Source organism: Rhinopithecus bieti, unplaced genomic scaffold (assembly GCF_001698545.2).
Source record: "Rhinopithecus bieti isolate Rb0 unplaced genomic scaffold, ASM169854v2 scaffold_13259, whole genome shotgun sequence".
NCBI classification, from domain to species: Eukaryota; Metazoa; Chordata; class Mammalia; order Primates; family Cercopithecidae; genus Rhinopithecus; species Rhinopithecus bieti.
Window position 1 is genome coordinate 2,526,322 of NW_016807544.1, and position 17,810 is coordinate 2,544,131.

Consider the following 17,810-nt stretch of genomic DNA (forward strand, 5'->3'; position numbering starts at 1 on the left):
TGAGTTTTTTTTTTGTTTTTGTTTTTTGTTTTATTTTTGTTTTGTTTTTACTTTAATGATAATGCTAGTATTGTAGGACAAGATGAGCACTCTGCTGGTAAAAATATAAATTGATACATTTCTAGAATATAATTTGTAATACTATTATTTAAGTTTTAGCAGGAAGGTTAAAGTTAAGACCCAAAACCTTAACAATTTTCAGATCATTTGACCCACTTCTAGAAACCTGTGGTAAGGAATAAACAAAGATGAATGATCAAACTTAGAGATTTACAGGCAAGAGTTTTCAGCCAGTCACTGTGGTTCGCACCTATAATCCCAGCACTTTGGGAGGTCAAGTTGGGAGGATCACTTGAGGTCAGGAGTTCAAGACCAGCCTGGGCAACATGACAAAACCCCATCTCTACAAAAAATTTTAAACATTAGGCTAGGCACGGTGGCTCACTCCTGTAATCCCAGTACTTTGGGAGGCCGAGGCAGGCAGATCACCTGAGACCAGAAGTTCAAGACCAGCCTGGACAACATGATGAAACCCCGTCTCTACTAAAAATACAAAAATTAGCCAGGTGTGATGGCACATATGTTTGTAATCCCAGGTACTTGGGAGGCTGAGGCATGAGAATCGCTTGAACCTGGGAGGCAGAGGTTGCAGTGAGCTGTGATCACGCCACTGTACTCCAGTCTGGGCAACACAGTGAAACTCTGTCTCAAAAAAAAAAAAAAAAAAAAAAAGAAAGAAAGAAAGAAAATTAGCCGGGCGTGGTGGCATGCACACTACTTGGGAGGTTGAAGCGAGAGGCAGAGCCTGGGAGGCAGAGACTGCAGTGAGCTGAGGTCACACTACTGCACTCCAGCTTGGGCGACAGAGTGGGACTCTGTCTCAAAACAAGAAAAAATAAGTCTGGCCCTGGTGGCTTAGTCCTATAAACCCAGCACTTAACAAGGTAGAGGCAGGAGGATAGCTTGAGCTTAGGAGTCCATGACCTCCCTGGGCAACATAGCAAGACCCCATTCTCCACTTAAAAAAGGGACAAACAAGAATTTTTATTACTGACTTGTTTCTAGCAAGAAACAATCTACGACAAGCCACTAGGTTGAGTAAACGCTGGCATCGATATGATGAAATATCAAATATTGTCCATGGTACAAACTTAATAAATATTTCTCAAACATACTCAATGTATACACTATATAAGAACCTTAGAAAGGAATGAGATGTGTAAATGACTTACACTCATGAATAGAGAAATGCATAAACAAATTGTTTCATTGCAGCAAAGATTGGAAATCATCTAAATGTTCAACAAGAGAGGTGAAATTCGGCCAAGTGCACTTGCTAATGCCTATAATCCCAGAGCTTTGGGAGGCCAAGGCAGGAGGACTGCTTGAGGCCAGGAGTTCAAGACTAGACTGAATAACATGGCGAGAGCTCATCTCCACTAAAAAAATTTTTTTAATTAGCCAGGCACTGTCGTGTGCACCTGCAGTCATAGCTACTCAGGAGGCTAAAGTCAGAGGATCGCTTGAGCCCAGGAGTTTAAGGCTATGATCACACCACTGCACTCCAGCCTGGGTGACAGAGCAAGATCTTGTATTGAAAAAAAAGAGGTGAAATTAAATAAATCACGGTATGTCCACACAATGAAATGCTATGCATCTCTTAAAAACAGGCCAGATCTAATCTATGTCCTAGGCTGGGCGCAGTGGCTTGTAATCCCAGTACTTTGGGAGGCCCAGGTGGATGGATCACCTGAGATCAGGAGTTCAAGATTAGCCCGGCCAACATGGCGAAACCTCATCTCTACTAAAAATACAAAAAAATTAGCTGCATGTGGCAGTGCATGCCTGTAATCCCAGCTGCTTGGGAGGCTGAGGTGGGAGGATCACTTGAACCTGGAAGGCGGAGGTTGTGGTGAGCCAAGATTGCTCCACTGCACTCCAGTCTGGGCGACAAGAATAAAACTCCCTCTCAAACAAAATAAAATAAAACAATCTATGTCCTAGATTGCTAAATTTTTTTTAAAGGTGCAGAACAGGGAACTTGGAATGCTACTATCTGAAGGGAGAAAAAAATAAAAGGACAGATACATATTTATGTTCATATAACATCACCAGAAAGATACAGAAGAAAAACAAAACAGGTAAGTCTATATTGAAAGACTAGGGTCTGAGGATGTGAGAACAGGGGTGAGAAAGACTTAGATTTACTTTTTGCTCTCAATTACTTTCCATAGTGTTTAAATTTGTTACCATATACAGGTTTTCTTTTCAAAAAACACCACCAAAACAAAACCACCGATTTTTTTTTAGAAGGAAGGGGAGTGTTATGGATTGAGTTTCTTAGAAGGAAGGAGAGTATTATGAGTTGAGTTTTTTAGAAGGAAGAGGAGTGTTATAAGTTGAATTATATCCCCTTTATACGTTGAAGTCCTAACCCCCCTACAAATTGAACATCCCAAATTCACAAATCTGAAATGCAAAATGCTCCAAAATCTAAAACTTTTTGAGCACCAACATGACCCGTGAAGATCTCACCCAATTTCCCAGAAGCCCTCACTCCCATCGGACTAGAATCTTCTTTTCAGAGGACTTTCCTTTTCTCATCCCTGTTGCTACCAGTACAAAAAGCAAAACAGAAAGACACTAAAGCAAAACCAAAGTTTCAGTCACCAAAACCAAATGGGCTGGCGAGGGAGGGCAGTGGTTGCCGGGAAGGTTTTAAGCTCACCAGGCCCTATAGCTGAGGTTTCAAAATGGCAGCTAGCTGGACGCCATTTGGTCTACATCTGCTCACCCAAACCTCCCTCCAGTTCTCCAAGGGGTGTCCCTAATTACTAGCACAGCCACCTGCCAACGTGGAATCTGGGTCTCCCTTCTTTCAAACATTAGAGATGTGAGACCAGAAAGATTACTTCCCAATGCCAGAGAAAAGGCTAAGAGGGAGGAACAAGGGGGAGAAGGAGACCTTCACTGCAGCATGCAAGGACATGGCGGACGCGCCCCATCCCATATCTCAGCTATTATACATTCCCAACTGGCTTGGCCAACATCCAGAGAGACTCCAGGCTGGTGAGTCTGTGAATGTGAAGCAGAGATAAGCAAGGCGGCGAGGGGGAGTTCGCCCACTGTTATATATGGGCTGCAGCACTGCTGTGGCGTGGAGTCAGGGGAATCTTCCATTTCCAAGACATTTCTGCACTCGATCCTGCTCCCAAGACTAAGAATTCTTTCTTGGCTTCCTCCCACTCCCTGGAATGTAACTAAGCAGTTACCTTGAGAACAAGGGAAAATTGGGGACTAGGGAGGTGTATGAGTGTTTTAATGTGTTAAAAATCACATTTACCCTGGATACTTGTTTGCAATAAAACAGAGAGTAGGAAACTCCATTCTTACCTTCATCTGTGGGACAGGCACCCAGTGGCAATCATTGTGAGAAATATGAAGAGGCCAATCTATGCTTAGGGAGCTCAGAAAATGCTATGCTTCCTTCCAGCTGCAGGGAAGCTGAGCCACTGGGGAAGAGTGGATGCATTTGGACAAACAGGAATGGATGGAAGGCTTTCTAGGAGAGAGGACCTCATGAGCAAAGCCTGAAGATGGGGTAGTTCTTGTTCTAGCAATAAGGAAGTATGAGGAGAGGCAAATAAATATTTTCTAGAAGCTGAGGGCTCAGGCACTGGAAGCTTATCTGCCTTCTCCAACTCCAAGGTATCCTCCAAGGAGATCAAAATTCAGAAACAAGGGGCACCTGCAAAGTGGTGGAGGAAAGTGGAGGAAAGGAATGTCTGCCCTGAGCCCAGCCCCAGGGCCCCATGCCGGGAAAAATTCCTGGGATTATTTGGTGCTGTGTGAGATGGATCTGGAGCCACCCTGGCTCGAAGAGGGATGTGGGTTTGGACTGGAGCTGCCAGGACTGGTCTGGGGCAAGCTAAGGACACTTTCTGAGTGTCCACATTTTTGTACTTGCTGTTCACCAGTATCTCTTTTCCCCGCTCTCCTCCCTGTTCATGGAAATCCTTAAAAATCATCTCCTCTGGGAAGTTCTCCCGATGCTCTCATTCAGAATTAACCCACCACCCTTTATGTTCCTTCAACAATACCTCTTTTTTCCATTTACGTTTTCTTGAGACAGAGTCTCACTCCATCGCCCAGGCTGGAGTGCAATAGCCCATCTCAGCTCACTGCAGCCTTCACCTCCCAGATTCAAGCCATCCTCCTCCTCAGTCTCCCAAGTAGCTGGGATTACAGGCACCTGCCACCACACCCCGCTAGTTTTGTATTTTTAGTAGAGAGGGATTTCATCATGTTGGCCAGGCTGGTCTCGAACTCCCGAGCTCAACTGATACGCCCACCTTAGCCTCCCAAAGTCCTGGGATTATAGGCGTGAGCCACCATGACTGGCCTACACTTTTTTTATGCCTTGTCTTTTTTTTCTTTTTTTGAGACAGAGTCCCACTCTGTTGCCCAGGCTGGAGTGCAGTGGCTCAATCTTGGCTCACTACAACCTCCATCTCCCAGATTCAAGTGATTCTCTTGCCTCAGCCTCCCAAGTAGCTGAGACTACGGGTGCATGCTACCATGCCCAACTAATTTTTGTATTTTTAGTAGAGACGGGGTTTCACCATGTTGGCCAGGCTGGTCTCCAACTCCTGACCTTAGGTGATCCGCCTGCCTCGGCCTCCCAAAGTTCTGGGATTACAGGTGTGGGACACCGTACCCAGCCTATGCCTTTTCTTATTATTAGTCTCCCTCTCTTCTAAATGTAAACTCTCAGATGTCAAGAACTAGATCTTATACATCTTTCTGACCCCATCCCCCAGCACCAGCTCTTCCCCAGAGCAGACACTCAGTAAATACTTATTGAATTGAATACACAGACCCACAGGGAGCAACCTGGTACTGGCTGACATTTTTGATTCCTACATCCATTCATTCATTTGCTCAACAACCATGTGGGTGCCTAGTATCTGCCAACCTGGCTCACTCTCTCTCACAGAGCACACTTGAACTGTTTCATCAACCAGCTAAAAGTAAGTTCAGTATCAATTCAGGGCTTCTTTCCAGGTCTAGAACACAGAAAATTTCACAGGACCACCTGAACACCGCAGGAGGGGTTTAGCCTATATTCCATTGCCTGTTTCTGTCCGGATGGAAAGTCACACCCTCAAGAAGGCCCCTGGGGAAGACAGATTGTCTGGGATGTGGATGAGGCCCCCACAGGCTCTGCCCAGCCCAGCCCACCCAGGGGACCCTAGATACACCTATCACAGGAGATGGCCGTTAAGATAACTCTGTCTACGTACACAGTACCCTGTGGATACTAAGTAAGGAGCTGGTCATTTGGAATGAGGCAGGGGAGCTCTAGGAAGTCCTCTCTGCAGAGTAGATGTGGCCATGGAGGTGGGAGGATTAACTGAAGGTCATGAGAAAAGTCTGCCCTTCTCAGAGATCAATAAGTGCAAATTACTTGAGAGTCCAGGAACTGCTCTGCCATGGAGGAAAAATACAGATGGGGGCAGGGGCAGGAAAGGGAGGGGGCAAGTTAGGGACAGTCATTGATCTCGGCGGGTTCTTCCAAGTCTAAAATTGTAGGATTCTAACCTGAACGTCCCCTGCCAACAACTTGAAAAAGTTGTCTTGAGATCAGGGACATGTGGAGAGAAAGTTGAATAGCATGTCAGATAATAAACCAAGAAGAAATTGTTAAGTCAAAACAAGGGATAAATTTTCCTTATCTCTCTAAGACATGCATCAAAGCAGCTGGCTGCTGTCTGCCTGGCCTGGGAAGATGATAATGGTTTTTAATGGCCTGTAAACAATAGGACCAGCCTTTGTAATAAAGTTTAACCAATTAATCCTTTAGGCTTCCTCACTGCACTCTGCCTACTCCTCCCTCCTCCTTTCTGTGATGGGGCAACCTTCAGGGATCTGAAAAGCAAGGGATCCAGCCCCTAGACTCAAACCTGTAGGTGACAATAAGAGTTGTCCAGAGGAAGTGCTAAAGAAAATTGCCTCTATCCTGATCTGGCTAAAAGGATCAGGGAAAAGGAGAGAGAGGAGAGATAATGCATCAAGGAATTGGCACAAGAGATAAACTTCATTCTTATTCAGGAGCTCATTCATTCATTCAGCAGATATTCATGAACACCTACTATGTGCAAGGCATCTGCAGAGGGTGCAAAAGTGTGCAAAGAAAATACCTGCCCAAGATGGAATTAAAGCCATGGGGGACGGGGGCTGGTACTGGGAATAAGACACATTCACAGACATCAATCATAAAAGTTAGTACAAGAGTCTCTGCAAACCACTGCACAAGTCCAGGCCTCTTTTTCCATTTCATTTCTTCTTTCATGTGCCATGTTCCACTTGGGGTGATTACGACAGACAATATTCAGAAAACGGAAGAATTAGAAAGAGAAGAAAGTGGAACACACAAGAGAAAGAAAATCAAGGCCCTCCTCCCTCCTGCCATGGCCCTCCCTGTCTTCAGCCCTAGTTCTGGAAAAGAAAAGGGTGTATTGTCACTAGAGGCCTCCAGGCAGGTCCATGCCACTGAGTCACAATTCAAGCCGTGTTTGCTTCCTACACCAACAAGGCATATCTTTGCTGAATTGTGCAATACTCTAGCCACCTGGGTTTTTCTACTTGGTATACCAACTCCCAGTACTCAACAACCATTCCCTTTACTCTTTTTTTTTTTTTTTTTTTTTTTTGAGACAGAGTCTCACTCTGTCACCCAGGCTGGAGTGCAGTGGCACAATCTTGGCTCACTGTAACCTCCGTCTCTCAGGTTCAAGCGATTCTCCTGCCTCAGCTTCCCAAGTAGCTGGGACTACAGGTGCCCGCTGCCATGCCCAGCTAATTTCTTTTTTACTTTTAGTAGAGACAGGGCTTCTCCATGTTGGCCAGGCTGGTCTCAAACTCCTGACCTCAAGTGATCTGCCCGCCTCGGCCTCCCAAAGTGCAGGGATTACTGGTGTGAGTCACTGTGCCTGGCCCCCCTTTGCTCTTAAACACAGTGTGTGCCAGCTGTAGTGGCTTATGCCTGTACTCCCAGCAGCTAAGGAGAATAAGGCAGGAGGATCACTTGAGCCCAAGAGCTTTAGGCTGTAGTAAGACAAGGTCACACCACTGCATTCTAGCCTGGGCAACAGAGCGAGATCCTGACTCTTAAAAAAACAAAAATACAATGTGTAATGGTGATATAATAATTCAAAGGTTAATAATCTCTACTTTTGAAAACAATAATGAATACCTTGCTTTGCACTTGTGCAGCCTCACTTTTTTTCAGAGTTCTTTAAAAAATATTATCTCATGTTCATGCCACAAGCAACCTTGGGTGGTAACAAAGGTTAAACATTATTATCTCTACTTTAAATTTTCCCTCCCTTATCCATTTGTTTTCTACTCAACAAACAGTGGTTGAGTACTTGCCATGTGCTAAGCACCATGCTGGCTACAGGGTCACAACAACACAGCAGAAAAAACAGCATATCCTGCCTTCAACAGGTTCACAGACCCATGGGGAGGAGAAGTGAGGACATGGTCCCTGTCTCCAGGGTCTGGGGCATCTTCCAGAGGAGAAGATTAAAAGATTAGCATGGGCCAGGTGTGATGCTCACACGTATAATCTCAACACTTTGGGAGGCCAAGGCGAGAGGATTGCTTGGGCCTAGGAGGTCGAGGCTGCAGGGAGCCGTGATGGTGCCACTGCACTCCAGCCTGGGCAACACAGTGAAACCCTGTCTTTAAAAAAAAAAAAAATTAGCATGATTTCACCAGATAGAAAAGAGAGGAAAGGGGATTCCAGAGAGTGGGTCAGCAATCTGTGCACAGAGAAGAGTGAGCCATCTGGGGCATCCAGACCATGGGGTGAGAAGCAATGGAGGGCAAAGGCTGAGAAAGACTGAAAAGGGAGGCTGGGCCTGAACAACGGAGCCAAGAGTGCCTTGCCAAGGAGTTTGGACTTTGTCCTTGGGGTAATGAGGAAATCACTGAAGGTTTTAAGCAGAGGTGGGTGACGTGATCAGATTTATGTTTTAGCAAGATTACCCTGGCTGCGGGATGGAGAAAGCACTGGACTAGGAAGAGACTGGGCAGACTCTAGAAACTTCCCCAAAATAGAATTTGCAGGACTGGGTGTCCCGCTGGAGATGGGAGGAAAACGAGATAATAGAAACAGCTTTCTCACTTGGGCTTGAGGGGCCCTCGTCCAAGATAAGACACCAGTAAGAAAGCCTTGCCCAAGGTCACCTAAGTTACTTGATGGCTGACTCGAATCAAGAACCTCAAGTTCCTTCTGGTAGAAACCTCTTAGTCTGCCTCGTTAACATCGATCAGCAATAAATTTAACCATCATCTTCCAGGCTTTCCTTGTTTTCCACTTTATACATGTTCACTTTTTGTCCTATGGAGATTATTAAGATCATTAGGGCAAAATTCCTTTTGACCTCCCATAAGGCCTCTCACAGTATAAGACAATATGTGGTCAATAAATATTTGTTATTAAATCAAACTCCAGGAGCCCCAAGAACCCATCACCAGGCATTGCCTTACTTATAACACGAGATATTTGCCTTCTTTAATCCCTAATAAACAGTTTTTTGTTTTTTGTTTTCTGATTTTTTGAGATGGAGTCTTGCTCTGTTACCCAGGCTGGAATGCAGTGGCACAGTCTCGGCTCACTGCAACTTCTGCCTCCCAGGTTCAAGCAATTCTCCTGCCTCAGCCTCCCCAGTAGCTGGGATTACAAGTGCATGCCACCATGCCTGGCTAATTTTTTGTATTTTTAGTAGAGACAGGGTTTCACCATGTTGGCCAAGCTGGTCTCTAACTCCTGACCTTGTGATCCGCCCACCTTGGCCTCCCAAAGTGCTGGGATTACAGGCATGAGCCACTGCATCTGGCCAACAGTATTTTTTTATGTAATTCCTAGATCAAGTAATTCCTAGATGTTTGAATTTCACAATCCAAGATAATTTTTTTTTGAGACAGAGTCTCACTCTGTCACCCAGGCTAGAGTGCAATGGCGTGATCTCGGCTCACTGCAATCTCACCTCCCAGGTTCAAGTGATTCTCCTGCCTCAGCCTTCCAAGTAGCTGGGATTACAGGCACCCACCACAACACCCGGCTAACTTTTTTGTATTTTTTAGTAGAGATGGGGTTTTACCACGTTGGCCAGGCTGGTTTCAAACTCCTGATCTCAAGTGATCCGCCTACCCCGGCCTCCCAAAGTGTTAGGATTATAGGCGTAAGCCACCATGCCTGGCCACAATCCAAGATATTTCTAATGATAACAACAAAATTGGAGGGTTCAACATGGCCTTGCCAACTTTTTTTAACACCATTGTTTCTTAAAAGAAAGGACATTGAATACATATCCCCAAAGTCAGGATAATATAATTTTAAGATGAATTTTCCAAATTAAATCAGAGTTCCTCAACCTCAGATCAATTAACACTGGACTGAAGAATTCTTTGCTATGGCAGTGGAGGGGAAGGAGAAGGGGGAGCTGTGGGAAAACTCCCTCAGTTCGGAACCACTGAATTTTTTAAAGTAAGCTTTATTAGAAATCCAGTTACACGGTCCTTGTATTTTGGATGAGTGAAAACTATCACAGACTGACGCCAGTCCATAAACAGCTTTTAGAAACAAGAGACTCAGAGGTGAACAGTGTGGAATTTGAAATCAGACTTGAACTCAGATCCCAATTCCACCTCTCCTCATTCCCTGACCTTGAGCAAGATACTGTTCCATGCCTCCCTTTCCTCCCCTGCGCAGTGAGGACGACACCACCTCATCCAGGTTGTTGGGAGGATTCAGTGGAATAGATGTGACGCACTTAGCATGTGATCGTCGGGAAAGGAAGTATGACAATTTTAACATTATTTCTACCACTTCTATAACATATATGGTATCTAATACAAATTAATGACTGCTACCCAAATTTCAGACTTTCTGGGTCAAAAGGATCTTACACATAGTATAGTGGACTTTCAATAAACACCGAATGGATAAATGAACCCCTTGTCACCCTAATCTCACTAGGTCCTTCCCTCAACCCCGACATATGAGTCATTTTCTCCTTTACTAAACCTTTCTCCAATCCGACCCATGGGAATTAAAGCCGTAAAATAAGCCTGGCACACCTCGGGCCTCTGCCCTGGGCTCTGTGGGTCGGAGCACTGTGGATCACCCCCACCTTTCTTCGGGGCCAGTCATGAACGTCCCCCATGTCATCAGCATCTTCAGGCTACTGCTGTCCTTCTTGGATATTTAACCTGGAGGTGGGCCAGGGACACAGAAAGGAGGTGGCAAGATCCTTGAACAAAAGGAGCTATAAAAGGGCGTTGGGGGAAGCAAGGCAAACGGCAGATTAAACAAGCAGGCACCTCAAGGAAACGTGGCGGGGGAGGGGGTTCTGAGCCTCTCTGTCTCCTAACTTGACAGCAAGCAGGTCAGAGTTCCTGCCACTTCCTTCTAGTAGAAACCCCACCAAACCCACCTCCCCGCCTCGGCAGGCAAAGCACTGGTAGCTCTCTCAAAGGGAAAAAAAAAAAAACACTCCTTGTTATAAACCAGACACAGTGCTGGCCAAAGCCCAGCTAACAATAAATTTCTGGGGTTCATCTCACAAGTACATTAAGTATCTTCTGACAGTTTCCCAAAGGGCTGGGTTTTTCTGGCTATCACAGGGCTGTAGAATATTGAGTACAAGGAAAGGGCTTCAAGAACAGGGGATCCAAGCCCTCATTTCATTGATGGGGAAACTGAGGCTCAGAGAGGGGGAAGGCACATGTTCAGGATCATCCAAGTATGCTCCCGTCAGTGACAGTACTGAGCCAAGAACTCAAGGCTTCAGTTTTGGCACTGGGTTTTGCCAGAGGCTTGAAAACATACCAAGAAGGGGAAGGTGTACTATGAACTAAATCTCACTTTTCCTGAAAATATAGATGTGTGCTCACACAGGCACACATGGGCATAAAAGGTAGGGAAAGAGGAAACAAATGTAGCAAAAGGCTGGTAAATGGTGAATCTAAGCGAAGGGGATATTGGTGTTCATTGCACTATTTTTACAACTTTTCGGAAGGCTTGTCGTTTTTCCAAGGAAAAATTTGAGGAAGGGCTAGGTATAGTGGCTCATGCCTGTAATCCCAGCACTTTGGGAGGCCAAGGTGGGAGGACTGCTTGAGGTCAGGAATTTGAGACCAGCCTGGGCAACATAACAAGACCCCATCTCAACAAAAAAATTAAAAATTGCCTGGCATGGTGCCAGGCTGGGACTATAGTAGCTGTAGTCCCAGCTACTCAGGAGGCTGAAGCAGGAGGATCACTTGAGCCCAGGAGTTCAAGGCTGCAATGAGCTATAATTGCACCACTGCACTCTAGCCTGGACAACAGAGTAAGACCATGTTTCTTTTTTAAAAAATTAAAATTAAAAAAATAAGTTTTGGCCGGGCGTGGTGGCTCAAGCCTGTAATCCCAGCACTTTGGGAGGCCGAGACGGGCAGATCACGAGGTCAGGAGATCAAGACCATCCTGGTTAACACGGTGAAACCCCGTCTCTACAAAAAAAATACAAAAAACTAGCCGGGTGAGGTGGCGGGCTCCTGTAGTCCCAGCTACTCAGGAGGCTGAGGCAGGAGAATGGCGTAAACCCGGGAGGCGGAGCTTGCAGTGAGCTGAGATCCGGCCACTGCACTCCAGCCTGGGCGACAGAGCGAGACTCTGTCTCAAAAAACTAAAATAAAAAATAAAAATAAATAAATAAATTTTGAAGGAGAAAGATAAAGTTCTAACTAGCAATCGAAGATAAACAAAAATTTTTTTAAAAAAATAATTTGGAAAAGAGTAGGAATCCCTTTAATTTCATTCAGTTTCCCTAGCTAGGGACTAATATCCTTAGGAAAAGTTATAAGAAATCCAGAGGTTAAAGGGATGGGACTCCAAACAAGTAAGAGATTGCCAGCATTCACAGCAGTCCGTAGCTATGGCAATCTTGAAATCCAAATAAAATTTCAGATATTTTGTCCCATCGGCTCCTAAAATACATATATGCTGGTCACACCATGTATCCTCTGTTGTTTTGGTGCAAAAGTAAAGTAACCATGAACTATAGATAGGACAAATGTCAGAATTTTTCTAGGGGACTTTATTGCCTTTGCAATACAGGTGGTTTATAAATGCAACACAATACAGTTTAATTTCTATTCAGTTTGCAAATTCTTTCACATAAGTAAATCATTGAATCAAAATCCACATCCAACCCACATTCACCATGTTCTCTATCCATATTAGTAGTTGGTTTGGGCCATACTGGGTCCATAATCCAGTCCTGATAATGTGTCCTGGGCCACATATATAACTCATACCAATAGCAGGGCACTCAAGGCATGATGATTTGAGGGAACACAACCTATCCAAGAAAATTCAAGGAATTCCTTATGGCTGAAGTAAGGTCTGAGGAAACCATGAGCAGAGGAATATGACTTGGAGAGAAGGTAGAGGTTAAATCCAGGAGGGCTCATACACCCAACAAAGGAGTTGGAAGTTTATCCTTCAGAAAACAAGGAGTCACTGAAGGGTTTTAAATGGGCAGTGATATAATTGGATCATTCTGGCAGAGTACAGATGGATGAAAGTAACTCAAAGCTAGGAAGTCTATCAGAATGACAAAGTCCTGAACTAAGGCAGTCTGAGCGGGAGTGATGAACTGGTAACACATTAGAAAGAGCTATCAACCAAAGTAAATGGACAAAACTGGTTGGGAATAGGGCAGATGTGCCTGAGAGAGAGAGGAGGGATCCTAGATGACGTCTAGCATGGCCGACTAGGTAGACGATGACAACACTCATCCTGACGGGGAATCCGGGAGGAGGTGAAGTCTTGGTAGAGGAGCGTGGTGAGTTTTGAACATGTTGAGGTCCCAGTTGGATATGCAAATACGAAGCTCCAGAGAGAAGCCCAGGATGAATACGTGCATTGGGAGTAACCAACATTATGTATGGAGATGGATGCCAAGGGTGCGGAGGAGGTCAGCCAGAGAATTGGGGGCAAAACAAGAACTGAGTCAAGGACAGAAACTCTGGGGGAAAAAAAAAATTTAAGGGCAGCCACGGAAGTGGAGACCCCAAAAAACGTTGAGGAGTAACCAAAGAGGCAAAGACCTAGGCCTGCTTTTAAGTGACCCACTAAATTCCTCCATCTCCACAGGCTGGTCACACCGTGCTGGAGCTGGGGAGGGAACAATCATGTTAAAATAAACTCATTTCTCAATGAAAAGACAAACAGCCCAATTTTAAAATGCACACATAACAAATAGATATTTCTCCAAAGAAAACATACAAATGGCCAATAGACACATGAAAAGATAGGAAGCATCATTCGATCATTAGGGAAATGCAAATCAAAACTACAGTGAGGCTGGGCATGAAGGCTCACACCTGTAATCCCAGCACTTTGGGAGGTCGAGGCAGGCGGATCACTTGAGGCCAGGAGTTCGAGACCAGCCTGACTAACATGGTGAAACTCCTTCTCTACTAAAAATACAGAAATTAGCCAGGTGTGGTGGTGCACACCTGTAATCCCAGCTACTCAAGAGGCTGAGGCACAAGAATTAAACCCGGGAGGAGAAGGTTGCAGTGAGCCGAGATTGTGCCACCGCACTCCAGCCCGGGTGACAGAGTAAGACTCAGTCTCAAAACAGAACAAACAAACAAAAAACCCACAATGAAGCCTGGTGTAGAGTCTGATGCCTGTAATGCCAACACTTTGGGAGGCCAAGGCAGGTAGATCACTTGAGATCAGGAGTTTGAGACCAGCCTAACCAATATGGTGAAATCCCATCTCTACTAAAAATACAAAAATTAGCTGGGCATGGTGGTGGGCGTCTGTGATCCCAGCTACTCGGGAGGCTGAGGCAGGAGAATCACTTGAACCGGGGAGGCGGAGGTTACAGTGAGCTGAGATCACACCACTGCACTCCAGCCTGGGTGACAGAGTGAGACTGTCTCAAAAACAAAAAAACCAATGAATGAGATACCACTTCACACCTGGGGAGATGGCTAAAATCACAAACATCAGCAAAGAGGTGGAGAAACTGGACTCCCCCATACATCACTGATGGGAACACAAAATGCTGCAGTCACTGTGGAAAACAGCTTGACAGTTCTTCAAAACTTCAAATGCAGAGTTATCGTGTGACCCAGAAACTCCTCCCCTAGGTATATACCCAAAAGAATTGAAAAGCTATGTCCACACCAAGACTTGTACATGAAGGTTTATATTAGCATTCTTCATAACAGCCAAAAAGCAGAGATAACCCAAATGTCCATCAACAGATGAACAGGTAAATCAAATGTGGTGTATTCATACAAGGGACTATTATTCAGCCGTAAAAAGGGAGTACTGAAACATGAAACAACACGGCTGAACACTGAAAACATTATGCTGAGTGACAGAAGCCAGATGCAAAGGCCACATGTGTTATACGATTTCATTTCTATGGAATATCTAGAATAGGGAAATCTAAGGAGACAAAAAGCAGATTAGTGGTTACCAGGGGCAGAGCGGATAGGGGAGTGGGGAGTGCCTGCTTCCTGAGTGCAGGATTTCTTTTTTTTTTTCTTTTTCTGTCGCCCAGGCTGGAGTGCAGTGGTGTGATCTCGGCTCACTGCAACCACTGCCTCCTGGGTTCAAGCAATCCTCCTGCCTCCTGAGTAGCTGGGATTACAGGTGTGCACCACCACACTGGCTAATTTTTGTATTTTTAGTAGAGACAGGGTTTCACCATGTTGGCCAGGTTGGTCTCAAACCTCTGACCTCGTGATCCTCCCTCCTCGGCCTCCCAAAGTGCTGGGATTACAGGCATGAGCCACCACTCCAGGCCATTATTTCCTTTTAGGGTGATGAAAATATTCTGTCGTCAGCTGTGGCTGATGGTGGATGTACGAACCACCACTGAATTATGCACTTTCAAGTGGTTAGAATGGTGAATTTTATGTTGTGTGAATTTTCTGTCAACAGAAAAATTCAATCATCCTTTAAAAAGTGACCCAGAGCCACAAGGCGCTGGGGAAGCAGTTTCTCCAGCTTGCAGCAGGAGTTCCAGATATTCTGAGTCAAGCCAAACAGCCTGCTTCCCGGGAGACCCTTAAATGATGTCTTCACGCATCCACAGCTGGGGGAGGGGGCGCTGACGAAGAGGAGAAGATGGAGCATTGGCCTCCTCTGGCTGCTCACTCTGGGCGGGCTGCCTTGACCGCTTGTAAAACCCCAAATGCCAGGGTGGCAGCAAGACATACATGCAACTATGTCTTGACCCGCAGCAAGACAGCAACTAGGTCTGACTCAGGCATAGTTACCCCACAAGGACAGGAAAGGAGAAATGATTTCCAGGCCCAGGACACCCAGAAGCCACCAAAAACCAACCTCTTGATTCATCCCCCTTATTTGACTCTTCGACCCTAAAACCTGTGCTTTGTGTTCAAGATACACCTGCTGGAGACAACACTCCCAGACATCCCGAGGGCCAGCAGTCACCACACAGGTGCCTCGGGGAGATGCTGGAAACACAAGTGGCTTTGAAATGAGTACAACTTACATGGCTTCCAGGTGTGCTGTGGAAATCCAGGCCCAAAGAAGAAGCCAGTGAGGAACAGGAGGCTGACCATTGTGTTCTCAGAAGGGGTTGGAGCCTCTGGGGTGGGGGCACTGAGGACAGAGCATGGCATTCTGCGGATCATATCACATCTCTACTTCCCTCTCCAGTGATATGCTTCCCTCACTCTCCCATTTTGCTCCCTCTCTCCCACCAAACTCCCAGGGCAACCCTGGATAATAAAGCGACCGAATGTGAATGCTTCCAGGTGGCACACCAGCACGCCAGAGAAACTGTCACAGCATGGGGGCAGTGCTGGGGTGAGAAGCAAAACCCCTGGCCTACTCCAGCCACTGGATAAGCGCGCCCTCCTCCATGCCTCCCTGCTCCTGCCTGCCCTGAAGGGAGAAGGAGCGCAGTGAAACTAGGTCTTCCCTTGGGGTTCTGACCACCTCGTGGGGAGATTATGATTGCCCTGTGGTTGCCATGCCTACTGTGATGTCACTCCTTTTATCAGTCTATCTGGATGAATTTTTTTTCCCTTTTCTCTGAAGGACAACCTCCTACCCAGTGCTTAGGAGCCCACTGGGAGCTCCCGCCCTTGTCTTATCTGGATCTGGGACCTCAGAAGACTCCACATTCCTAACAGGAGTAGCTCTCGGGATGAAGAAAATCTCTCTCAAGCTGGTCAGTCTACTCCTAGATTTAAGCAGAACCAAACAGAACCTATTTCAACATCCCCTCTCAGAATGCAAACAGGAGAGGAGTGTGTGGAAAGGTCCAATCACCTTTACTTAATTGATCAGAAGAAAATCACATTTTTTTTTTAAGACAGAGTTTCTTTCTGTGGTCCTGACTGGAGTGCACTGGTGCAATCTCAGGCTCACTGCAACCTCCGCCTCCCAGGTTCAAGCAATTCTTCTGCCTCTGTCTCCTGAGTAGCTGAGACTATAGGCGCACACCACCATGCCTGGCTAATTTTTGTGTTTTTAGTAGAGACGGGGTTTCACCATATTGGCCAGGCTGATCTCGAACTCCTGACCTCAAGTGATCCACCCATCTCAGCCTCCCAAAGTGCTGGGATTACAGGCATGAACCACCACACCTGGCCAGAAATCACTTTTTCAGTAAAACAGGGCAAAGAAGAATAAGGGCGGGGGAAAGGTTTACTGATCCCACACTTTGTCATGCACAGAGGAAGGCAAAGGAAGAAAGAAAACCCTTCCTAAATGATCACTTGTCATGCTGTCCAGCCATGGATCTATAGGGAGTTTCATGCCAATGAAAAACATTTCTTTGGGGTCCTCCTATGCATCAGGCACTGTGGTAGGTACTGGAGACTTAGTCCCAGCCCTTAAGGAACTAATAATAAGATCATGGCCAGGCGTGGTGGCTCACGCCTGTAATCCCAGCACTTTGGGAGTCCAAGGCGGGTGGATCACTGTAGGTCAGGAGTTGGAGACCAGCCTGGCCAACATGGCGAAACCCCATCGCTACTAAAAATGCAAAACTTAGCTAGGCACAGTGGCAGGCACCTGTAATCCCAGTTACTTGGGAAGCGGAGGCAGGAGAATCGCTTGAACCTGGGAGGCAGAGGTTGCAGTGAGCCGAGATTGCGCCATTGCACTCCAGCCTGGGAGACACAGTAAGACTCCACCTAAAAAAAAAAAATAAAAAGATCACTGTCCACAATCACAACATTTACACAGGCTCCTTCAAAAGAATTTCATCTCTAGAAAGATAAGCTGAGAGACCAGACAGTTTGTCTACAGCCTTCAGGAAGTGAAAGGAGGCAGAGAGGAAAGGAGCTGGCCCATGGACAGGTTTTGCCCCAGATCCTTGAGTGAAGACCCCAGCCTGCTGCAAGCTTTTTCTTCATTCCGTCCTCCCCTCCTGGAATCTGTGGCGGGTTCCACAGGCGGTGAAAGAAGGCAGCAAGCAGTGGCTCCAGTGCCAGCTGCAGCAACCCCACCAGGGGAATGGGGCCACCTGACACAGAGAGGGCATGAGGGCCAGGGAGACTGTCCCTGCAGCCAACTAACCCCTCCAGTCAAATCGACTTTCACAAAATGGGCCTGCTCCTGGAAGTCATTGAGGCCATTGTTAAAACACAGCACCAGGCCAGGCACGGTGGCTCACACCTGTAATCCCAGCACTTTGGGAGGCTGAGATGGGCAGATCACTTAAAGTCAGGAGTTCAAGACCAGCCTG

At 46.1% G+C, this 17,810-nt stretch overlaps 1 protein-coding gene across 6 annotated transcripts in view; it reads right to left on the reverse strand.

Annotated features, from left to right (window-relative positions):
• DPF3 (double PHD fingers 3) overlaps positions 1-17,810 on the reverse strand; it is a 292,122-nt gene that overhangs the window by 217,848 nt on the left and 56,464 nt on the right. For 2 of the 6 annotated variants that reach the window (XR_001887453.1, XM_017882779.1), the window contains exon 1: positions 15,603-16,165. The exons of 1 other annotated variant lie outside the window; for it this stretch is intronic. Coding sequence is in view for 3 of the 5 variants with exons in the window: in XM_017882779.1 (XP_017738268.1) it covers positions 15,603-15,744 (142 nt within the window). In the remaining 2 variants the exon portion in view is untranslated. Of the gene's footprint in view, positions 1-15,602; positions 16,167-17,810 lie in introns of those variants that run through there. 3 more of the 6 variants (XR_001887454.1, XM_017882783.1, XM_017882784.1) reach the window with 3 other exon arrangements.